The 11735-nt window shown below is 42.3% G+C and overlaps 1 protein-coding gene across 1 annotated transcript in view; it reads right to left on the bottom strand.

Annotated features, from left to right (window-relative positions):
- Positions 1–9076: 9076 nt before the first annotated feature.
- RNF128 (ring finger protein 128, E3 ubiquitin protein ligase) overlaps positions 9077–11735 on the bottom strand; it is a 78270-nt gene continuing 75611 nt past the window's right edge. The window contains exon 7 of the mRNA XM_019521630.1: positions 9077–10618. Coding sequence (XP_019377175.1) covers positions 10491–10618 — 128 coding nt within the window. The 3' untranslated portion in view covers positions 9077–10490. The remainder of the gene's footprint in view (positions 10619–11735) is intronic.

The raw sequence follows: 11735 nt of genomic DNA, 5'->3' as shown, positions 1-11735 counted from the left end.
CCTGCCCCGCGCCCACGTCCGCAGCCCGCCGCAAAGCCTGCCGGGACTTGCAGTCCGCCGCCCGCGGCCCCGCCCACCGCCGCTCCCGGCGGCCCCCGCGCCGCCCCAACGGCGTGAGTACAAATGTGCGTGGGGCGAGAATCAACGGCAGGCTAGATGGAGCTATGCACGTGTACATATGTATGTGAAGTGTATCCAAGGCAGTTTAGATGGAGATACACGCATGTGTACGTGTGTGTGGGGGTGTGCATCAACCAGTCTAAATAGAGATCTACACGTGTGTACAAATGTGTGTGGGGGGGTGTGCACCAACAGCTGCCTAGACGGAGACACACACAAGTGTGTAAATGGGGGGTGTATCAAAGACGCTCTAGATGGAGACATACACGCGTGTACACCTGTGTGCGGCTAAGGCGGCTCCTAGAGCCGCAGACTCTGGCAAACCCTGCAGCATTTCTCAGTCTTGTTTCCTTTCCTTCTGTTCCTGTCGGTTTTCTGCCTCCAGGCCAAGACGGTTTTCCTCCAAGGAAGATGCACCTTCCCTTACAAGACAGCGCCAGGTAGCCCTCTCCCAGACTAGTTTTTCCCAAGTTGTGGTGTCAATGAATGAACGGAGGCTGGGGCAAATAAATATGCAGCGTTGGTTTTTCCATTAAGAACCGGGCTGTTAAACGAATGACCAAATCCCACTGGCATTAACGAGCATCTCGTGAGTCTCTGCCTCCAACTAATTTGTCTGCATGCGCCCCAACACTCGATGCCAAGGAAGAACGGAAAGAGAAGTTTTATGCTGACCTTGATGAAATCCCGACTATCATGCCGAAAGAGGAGAAGATCATCCTCCTTGGAGATTTAAATGTGAGAGGTGGCTAGGATTTTAACATGTGAAGGGGCACCATTAGGAAACAAGGAGTGGGCAAGGCCAATTTCAGCGTTATCCTCTTACTTAATAAATGTGCAGAGCATGACCCTGTCATCTTTTCCGACAGCGTGACAGGTACAAGACAACATGGCAACAGCCTGCCTGAAAAATGGCACCTCCTCAACTATGTCATCGTAAGAGCATGTGACTTAAAAGATGTCTTTATCATGCGTGTTCTGAGAGGAGCTGCTGGACCAGTCATCACTTAGTGAGATCAGTCATGTCCATTAGGGTTGCACTGAAACATCGAAAGCAATCCAAATCAGTCTGAAGACAGTAGAACATCAAATGCCTTCAGACTCCTAGACACCGCAAAGCCCTTCAAACGTATCTCAGCAAGGAAGTCACCAATTTTTGAGATTAAAAATGATAGCACTTATGTTGAGGAAGATTGGCAAGCTCTAAAAGAGGCCATCCATGAGGAACCAATTGGCTTTATCACCCAAAATCATGACTGGTTTGATGAAAACAGTGCTGAAATCCAAGCCCATCTTGATTGGAAGAGTAAAGGTTTCTGTGATGCAAAACCCTCCTATGCCCAGTCAGCAGCAGGGAAGTTTTCAATGACTTAAAGCTGAAGCTCAGAAGAAGATTCAAGAAATCAAAAAGAAATGGTGGGAAGAGAAAGCAAAAGAAATCCAGCAATTTTTGGCTGACAGTCATGACATGCAGAGCTTCTTCAGTGCAATCTAGGCTGTGTATGGACCAAGCTCTTACAGATTCACCCTGCTTAAATCTGAAGCTAGCAGTACGCTCCTCAAAGACAAGCCCATCAAAAACGGCAGGAAGGAGCACTACCAAAAACTCCTGAACGGAGAATCAATGGTGACTGATGTAACCAGCAAACCTATGCCGTACCATCCAGTAAGGGAAGCACTTGCCAGTCCACCAACCTCTGAAGAAGTCCACCAGACAATAAGACAGATGAGCAACAAAGCATCTGACCCTGATGAAACATGCTCTCCAACAACACTTGTCATGAGTTTACTAGATAGTATCCACTGATTTATATGCAGTGCACCATTAAGATGACCTCATAGATAACTGAAAGAGCTGTACTTCCAGGTCAATACAGTATTTAAGATACTTAAATGGGAAATAAACAGGATGGTAGAAATAAAAGAAAAGGGAACAAACACAACACACATATGCAGGGACCAATAATATACCTAACTTGGGTTTTTTAGTATTGTTTTTAGGATATATGCATCCTGCTCAGGCTATTTTATTTACACACACACGCACATGCAACAATGGTTACATATGCTATACATATACATATACTCATGACATAGCATCAGTGCCTGATTTACATGCAGTGCACCATTCAAATGACCTTATAGATAACTGAAATAGCTGAACCTGCAGGTCAATATGCTATTTAAGACACACAAACAGGGAAGACAGGGAAGTGAAGTGGGAGGTAGAAATAAAAGGGAACAAACATCACACATGTACGTACACCATTCATGTCTCTCTAAATATAAAAAAAAGTTACATGAGCATTAATAGGATGGTTAATTATAAAATAGTACTTTTTATTCCACATATTTTAGCATTCCAATGAAGGAAAGGTCAAAATAATAGTCAAGATTAAAATGAAAAAAAAGTTTTCTCGTAAAAATGTATTTGAGAAATAGTTAAAAAAATTAAATTTAGAATTTTGATTAATTAAATTTCAAGTTTTAACCAAAACTATTGCAAAAATGTTGACCCATCATCATAATCTCTAAGACTAAACCTCATAATGCCTCTGAGAGACACTGGCAGTGCTGGAGTGATGTTGCAGCTCTGGTGGCCTAGGAATTATGCAAGAGGCAAGGACTTTTGTGGGTAATATCTTCTATTGGACCAAATACCTGGGTGGGATAAAGCTAGACCTGATGAAAAACATCTTGCATCTGAGGGCATGTCTAACCCGAGAGGCAGACTGGATACATGATTTGCACCCATTGCTTCCCACTGCCAAAACAGTCAAAGCTGAGAAAGGAACTTGAGTAAAGAAATCAGTGCGCTAGACACTGGGGCTTTGTTGTGGAAAAAAATGATAGCCCTGTATTTCCAGTTGCATGCTTGACGTGCAGTCATCGCTGTTTTAGCTCCAGTGAAAGAGCTTGATGCATCTAGTTAGCTTGCAATGACATCACTTATCAATTAATTATCTCTCTACTTCCTTGGAACTTGTCACAGAACAGATTGTAATGTCTCCTCACTGACTGTTTGTCTTGCATAATCCACCAAATAAACTAGCAAATATTTGGACTCTGGCTTTCAGAGTAATCAATGCAAATGTTTTGAATGGTCACATAAGCCTCATGTTCCTCTGAATTTTACTGTTTGTTTTTTTTAGAGGTTTCACTCCTCCAAACCCATCTTCATCACTAATACTCATGATGACCGATTAAGACACCACTTTCTGCTAATACTGTCCAGTCTGCACCTTCTTTAATGTAACTGTTTCCAAGATCTTGCCTGCCAGTAAACTTTTCGGTAGGGGACTTACGGGTACAAGCAAAGGATAGGCAAAATCCTGCCAAACACTCACAGAACATTTTGGGTGGTAATGGCCTAACTAGCTTCCCTTTCAAGAAGAGGGGACTGTGTCTTATCTCAGAGTATCAGACTGGATGCCGAATTGGAGATGTTTAACCCTAACAGAAGGTATGAAATGGGGCGAGCTGAATGATGTAAGATACCATCTGCAGTAAGGGTCTGTAGGATCACTTAGCAGGAGCATTGCTATGCTTGCTGCAAAAAGAAAATGGCAGTGAAGACCAGGTGACTGTAGTTTTAACATGTTAGCAGGTCAGCTGAAATCTAGGCTCCTCTTCCCCACCAGGCTGTCTACGGCTCACACAGAAACTACCACCTGCCTGCACAAACTTTCTCATGTTGAAGCCACTGTGCTGCACTGAAGTGTAAAGTGTGTGACAGCAATGGCATGCTACCCCAATTCCTTACCGTGAGAATAAATCACAGCTGGAGGAGAACTCAGGCCACGCATACTTCTCCCTGGTTCTTCCTCGTATGCAAAATCAAGCTTAACAAGGCATCTGTGTAGTATGTGTGATGAGTTGAGGCAATACATCTGCTGTAGACATGGCCCTGTTGTAACCAGCACCACAATCTTTAGTTTGAAAAGCTGTGGCTTCAGAGGACGGGGGTATGTGGAAAAGAAGAAGAATGATCCAGCTTCAGAGTTCAGGGGCCTGGCAGGAACATGACCAGGCCCTGAAGAAGATGACAATCCTCTGTAGCTAGGTCTACATGGACTTTTGAGAGGTACCCTGCTTTCTAACATGCAAGTTTACCAGCACAAGTGAAATGGCTTAATTACATCACTTTAATTATACCATATCATTCTGTCTGTGGCACTGTTATTCTAATAGTGTCCATGCTAGTGGGGGACAGGTAATGCTTTAGCAGTATAACTACAGCAATACAACTGCACAGGGCAAGCCCTCAGAGAGCAGACATACGGACTACAAGACCAAAATAGATTCGATTAAAAGTTTGCAGGACATTCTAGGCAAGCTGAGTGAACTTCTCTCTACTGGTATTTAGCCAAAACACCAATGTTGGTTACTTTCTCTTGTAGACATCAGTTCTTCGCACTTCCTCTTTGAAGCCTGACTCCTTGTTCTGCTTTCTTAAGAATCAGAACTCTTTTCTATGCAAGACTATGAATCAGTACCTTTTTGTTACTGTCTGAAAAAATGTAGACTTACTTGTGCAAGCAGCGGTAAGCAATGCTTCCCTTTGCTGTCATTTTTCTTGTATTGAAGGTCTAGGATGTTTCTCCTTCACATTTACTTGGGAGGCAGATTCATAACTGAAGTCTATTAAAATGCACAGAGCTGCTCTATCATCTTTGGTGAATGTATTTATAGATAGTTTAATTCTCTCTCAATCAGCACAGAGTTATATCTTCCAATCAATGCATTCCATATTAAAAAATAAACATTTGTTTGATGCAGTCGAGCCTCTTATTGCTAGAGTATCTTTAAAACAAGGGTGGATTGTTTCCTTCAAGTATAATCCGCAACCCTGGATCTTTCTTACATTAATTGGTGCTGGCTTCTCTGAGTGACACAAGGGAATGCTTTTGAAGTTACATCACAATTCACAATTTTAGCACCCAATGTGGAGGATCTAAGATACTGTCAACCTGAAGTGGGCTTAAGTGCTTTCACAGCTCCCAAACTAGACCCCGGCCTATTCTATAAGTGCCCAACTGAAGCTAGCAAGCTTATCATTGGGCATGTCCAGACATGCATTTAGGCGTGCCTAAATTTAATGTGCATTAACACAGTGCAGGCTCACATCTACATGTGCACGCATTAAAGTGCATTAATGCTGTGTGCGGGGACTGTGGACTGATGTGAGACTAAAGTTACTGCCAACTCAGTCCATACGCAGTGTTAATGTGCTTTAACGCATCTACCTGTGCGTTAATGTGCTTTAGCTATTCACTCCCAAATTTAATACCTGCTTTTGCAGGTATCGCATTTAGACACAAATAGCCTAAAATTGCCATTTCTAAGGTGCATTAAGGGCATGCACATGTAGACACATGTCCTTAATGCACCTTAAATTAAGCTAAAGCACCTTAAATCTGCATGGGTAGATACACCCATTGAAACCAAATAACCAAAAAAAAGCAGGGTGGTTGTTACTAGTCTTTGTATCTTTCAGGCTTATTTCTCTCCCAAGTGTGTGCATGCATGCAAGAGGGGACAGTAGCCATTGAGTACTGGAGAAAGAAAGGTAGGGCCAACGTCTCAGCTGGTAAGTCAGCAAAGCTGGAGTTCATTGAAGCTATGCAATTGAGATTCAGAGCTGTAATATGACCTGGCACCAACCTATGAAGTGGCAGGAAGTCATATGGAGAACTGCAGACCCCCAGACCGCGGTTCTGTAATACCAGAAATTCCTCATTTTTCTTCCTGCACAAGAAGACTCCAGACTAAAGAAGGAAACCCTTCACACTGTCTATACTTTCATGTCATTTTAAACACAAGCCCTTTGTGGAAGAAAATCCTGTTGCTTTAGCTACGATGTTATACATACGAAGGGGAATTTCCGTCAAAATCAACACATCCTCTCCAGGAGGACTCACACTCCCAGCTATCGTAAAGCCTGGGTTCCAAAAACAAAAACACCACCACACAGCTACCTGCTAGTTCACATCTCTACCTACTTCTCTGCACTTGTTGAGCTGCGATCTTTGAGTCTTTTTCCCACAAAGACCTGAAACACTTGACTCAAGTCCCTCGATCGGTTTCCCTGGGGGGAGAGAACTACAACAGCGCGACTGAGCCACTTGCAAGACTCGCCCTTAAGGAAGTCTATTCCTCGCCATGAGCATAACAGTAGAAATGTATATATTACTCCATTGTAACCTCAATGCTGTCCTAAGGTCATCAGTAATCTACCGATACCGCTTGCAAGCACCGCTGTACTCCTTGCTTCAAGTTTACCATCAGGATCTTTGTAACTATGCAACATACAGAAACTGTATCAACTGCCAAAAGATAAGCCTGGAGGGCCTTTCAGGAATGTTTCCAGCAGGAGGAGGCCAAGCCCCAGAGATAAGAGTGGTAATGTTTTTGTTTTTTCTCCAACAAGAACAACCTTCGCTCTGAACAAGTTAGCAATTCCAATTGCTGCTTGTGAATCAGACTCCATTATGCTAGTGTTTTTATGGCTATGATGCGGACAATTTCAGACCTATAAAAAGTTGTGCAAGTGATTTACACAATCCCATAGTGATGGAAAGAACCCCAAATGCACAGGGTATGCTTTTGTGGTATAAAACTTTAACATTGCTACAAGTTCTGAATTTTCAACTTTTGCTACAGAATAGTTCCCTTAAAGCCAGAATAACTTTATGCAAGGAACCCAATTACTCTTTGAATGCTGGTAAAATGAAATAGGGGGGAAACCCTGAACAGAAACAGTTTCAAAATAGGTATCAAGGACACAGATGAATTCTTGCAAGGACGGAAAAATGTGAGCTGTGGGGAAAGCCAGGTTTTCACTTCCACAGAGAATGTAGGTAGCCAGCATTTAGAAATAGCCTAGCAGATGCAATTATGTTAATGCAAGAGTAATGCTACAACACCTAATGATGCGAGGAACTAAAGAGAGCAAGGTTACACAAGTGCCTATCAATTGTGTGTGCACGCTAATTTCTCAACAGAGTATATTCCCCACCAACCAGAAATATGTGCACGCTACACCTGTTCCTTCATTTATTATGCCTCAGCTAAATAATCAGCCTCTTAAAACATTTTGAAAAAAAAAAATTAAATTGTGCTAAGTGTATTAGGCACTTAGCAGAACTTGCAGTCTGGAGAAAAATTAAGTTGTCTAGATTTTCTGTATAGGTTTTGCACAATGGTAGAGCGGAATATTCTCCAGGTATGCACAGCCTATGAGACCCTACTACCCTTTGGTATTAGCAGGAGCAACAACAACATTAAGCAAAAAACTAATGGCTTTATAGCATTTCAGAGAATTGCAGAAAGTTTCTGCCATCTTCTGCCTTTACATTTGAGGGATCACCCATTTCCATGTCATAGGAGCATGACTGGAAGCATAAAACAGCAACATGCCCCACTATAAATGAAACTTCAAAAGGCGGCTTGATTCATCAGTTGGGGACAGATCATTCTCCAGTTGAAGCTAAATGGAAGTTTTTGGTATCTACTCACAGTGGACCAAATCCAGGAATAACAGAGCATCCACAAGGTCTGCTGCATGGCAGTTTGCACGTATACCTATACAAACCAATACCAATTAGGTTCCTAGAAACCTGGTAGTTTGTAAACAACTGTCTGCTCCTGTAGCCAGGTCTTAGTCATTAGAAAGAAATTGCCATTATCTTGAACTTGTGTCTGGCCATTAAAGAATTAGATTCCACACATTTTCTCCAGTATGAGCAAGCAGCCTGACTTGAAGCAAAAAACTGGCTCAAACAGTGGTATGGAGAGCGTTTCTGCAAGTGCTGCCCAGTGGCTATACCCACTGGCTGTTACCATGCTAGTCCGAGTTAAGGATAAAAAAAAAAAAAACACCAAAAAACCCCCAGAGCTATGCTTAGATTTTACAGACGCACTTAAATATCCATGAGGAATTTTACTCGCCAGCATGGATGAATGGTTCAATTCACCAAGTTAACACTGCAAAGCCACCTCACTTTTGCTTTGCCACATGCCAGCAGTGTCAGATCTGAGCTGCCTTCCATTTTACCTTATCACCAGGTCAAGATGTTCTTACTCTAGAAAGGCCAGTTTAGATTGCTCATTTCCTTTGTGCTGCTTTGTGGCTTTTGATAAAATTCCAAACACAAGGACATGTTACCCTACAAAGCAAAACTTTAAGATATGCCTGTTCTGATAGGCACAGAAAGTGGTCAGCTGTTACATAGGTTTTATTGTATCCAGTTGACACAACAGGATGTAGTCACTATGCATGTTGTCTCACCCTACTGCTATTTGTTCCTTCTCATTGCCTCCTTCACCCATTTCTTATGGCTCATTGAGAATGAAAAGCTTTTTTGGGGTGAAGAACCACTTGTTGCAGTTGTAGCATAGCACATAGGGTACCTATACAGGAGTGCGGAGACTGCTTCAACGCTCTGGAATTTCAGTGCACCAGAGTAGACTTGACTGAGTCTGCCAGAGCATGGCAATTATTGCGCTCCAGCAGCCTCCTGTGTCTCATGCATCAGTGTCCCTATGCTTAAAAGTGGCAGCAGAGGGTTGAACTAAAGCTCTAAACGGGACGCTGATACATGAGACGTGGCAGCATTTTAAATTGGAGCGGCTCTCAGAGCCACTCTAATTAAAGTGCTGCCTCCCCCCCACCTCCCAGAGCACATGTAGAAGTGCCCATAAACCTCCAAGTCCTCCTACAACTGCAACAAATCTATTTAACCATATTAGTGTTAACAATTTGGAAAGCACTATCCATCAATGGTGCAAGTATTTGAGTCTTCTTTGTCTTTATCCCAGAAGTTTAGAGGGAAAAAACCCAAACAAGTTTTGATCTATGAACAGGGGGGGGGAAAAAAAAAAAAGCACTTGAAGGTAGCTGCCCCTCCAAGAGATTTTACATAAACTTTTGTCATCAAAATAAGTCATAGACAAGCCAGTAGAATATACTTTTATTTACATTTCATATTCAAAGGAATTCAGTACAAATCATGAATTATTTACAACATTTTTAAATTACACTGCACAGAAATAGGAAAAATGCATTGTTTTCTCCCAGTAGGTTCAACAAATGAAAGTACTACATTATTATTGCTGTTCTTTAGAGTAAATTCTACTAGCACTGACATCAGAAACACCACCACAAATTACAACAAAATAAAGTGCATTTTTAAGATGCATTTAGTTAACTTTGGTGGACAAGGCTCTAGACTTTGAATTAAGGCACCGTGTTCCACCCAAACACCCTAGTCCAGCTCCCCACAAATGTTAGAAAGCTTTATCAGAAATAATTTTCTATCTGTTTACAGCACATCAGCTGTCACTGCAATTTTAACCAGCTTGCTACACTAAGCACCCCTTACGTCCTTTTCCAGCTGTTGCCTTATGTTATTTTATTGGGTCACTTTCAGTAGACCTTCAATCTCAGTGGACAGACGTCAGACTTCCTCCAAACCAGGACTAGCAAACATTGCTGGTGTTGAAGCTATGGAAACAACTCCTGGACCCAGCGGTAGTTTTCAGACTCTGCTTACACTATTTTACAAACTAGAAAAAAAGCCAGACTTGTTCCCTTTACAATGTTATGCAAATCAGATGCAACTGGTCATTTGAAGCCCTTGAAAACATTTTTAGGAATGTGTCTCAGATGGATTAGAATCTTTACCTTTCATCTCCACTAGGTTAAATATATTCCAAAAGATATTACAGGCAGAACACACTGACAGACATTTCCTTGAATTTTGTCCTCTTACATTTAGTGCATCGGTATTATTGACATTGCTTTAAGACACACATCTGCATCAGTTTAAACAAGTAGTCATCCAGATCAAAATCAATTTGGTTGTAATAAAATTCTATTTTTATACTAAATCTAGAAGCCAAGAACCTCAAACAACAAAACAAACAATTCCCAAAAGAAACAGCTACTACAGGATGAGACAGTCTTCTCCTTATTTTAAAGAAAGGACATCGGTTTTCAAAACCTGAACAGAAGTTTTGCTCTGTAATAGCATGGCCATGTTAGGCAGGTTTGGTTTAGTGTTAAAATCTAACTATTTTCTTCATCTGTTCCCTTGAAACAGCTCATGTGGAGAACGCTAGAACTAAGGTCCATGTGGAACATAACGTGTTTAAATGAACAGAAGGTTAAGCATTCCAAACCACATAATTATGAGTTGTTAAAACAAACAAAACAAGCAAACAAACCCCTCTCCTATTTCTTCCTGATATTTCCAAGGTAACATTGCTGCAGTGGTAGTCTACCAATTTGTTGGTATGTCTGATGTATGCATGACCACGGCCGGCAGTTTGTTACAGAGGGTCCAACTGTGTTGCTGGATGGATCAGGTTTAGGACCTGATTTCATGATCACGTGTTTCATCTTCTTCAAAGCTGGGGTTATCAAGGTGTGGGAAGACATCCACGGCTGGAGACGGGGAATCATTGTTGATGAGATGCAGGTCGTCATGGTTGCCATCTTTCAGGAGAAAGAGAGAGTCAACAATCAAAAAGAAATAAATTCTTAAGAGTTACCGTTACCCTGAAGCATGTGTAAGGCCTCAAGTCCTCACCCTCAGCCTGATCAGTGAGCTCCCTACACATGAAGTCCAGGCCCTTTCAGGTTCATTTATTCATTTGATCTCCATGCCACCCTTTCCAACCGAGGCTCAAGGCAGCTTACAATAAGAGAACAGAAAATTTCTAAACACAGAAAGTGACAAAACAACTTCAATGGGAACTAGAGTATCAGCCTGAGACCCCCTAACAAGGTCTCAAGCTTTGCTTGACGAATGCCTGCACGAATTGGAAGGCCTTACAGTGCACCTAAATGCTGTGCCCAGGCTCCAGCAATTTTGAAAGGGAGGCAGTTCCAGACCTGAGGAGCATTGCTGAAAACAATGTCACACAAATGGATTTGGCCTATTGATACTCACAGGAAGGTGCTCTTGGCTGACCTCAGGGTTCACACTAGGCAGTAAGAAGGCAAAACCTTAGGGCCCAGTCTGTCTAGGGCCTTTAGAGGTCTAAACCAGCACCCTGAATTGCACCTGGAAAGTTACTAGAAGCTAGTGAAGACCATGGCCACCTCCTTACTTCCTCGTTTTTGGTGTCCAGAAAGTGACAACTGGACTTTGGCATGAACGTCCCAGACAAGAGAGCTCCAGATTATACAGGAGGAAGACAAAAATAGCAGAATAGACAAGAAGCTTAGCAAGAAGGTAGCAGCAGTCAACCAGAACAATGCTACCATACACTAGACAGAGCCATGGAAGAGGGAAAGGCACTTGAAGACCAGAGTGGCAAAGACAGAACAACAGTTGAGCTAGTTAAAAGAAAAAAAATATGTACACATGGAAGCGGTGTATGTTTGGCTACAGGGGTTCGGCATGAAAAACATCTGAGGGCCAACAGCTGGCCTACGTGGAAAGATTTGTTTGCACATTCAAGTGAAAAGCACAGACCCAAATGTAAACACCCACCTGTGCTTTCCAGAGCAAAATGCCCCAACAGGTGGCAGCAAATGCCACTTCTTCTGAATGATTCTTTCAGAACTGCTTTTCATTACTCTGCTACAAGTGGGGTTTTGTTGGATG

Source organism: Gavialis gangeticus, unplaced genomic scaffold (genome assembly GCF_001723915.1).
Source record: "Gavialis gangeticus isolate Ggan-Ray unplaced genomic scaffold, GavGan_comp1, whole genome shotgun sequence".
Taxonomy (NCBI): domain Eukaryota; kingdom Metazoa; phylum Chordata; order Crocodylia; family Gavialidae; genus Gavialis; species Gavialis gangeticus.
The sequence above is the reverse complement of the archived record's forward strand: the minus strand, read 5'-3'. Positions and strand labels throughout refer to the sequence as shown.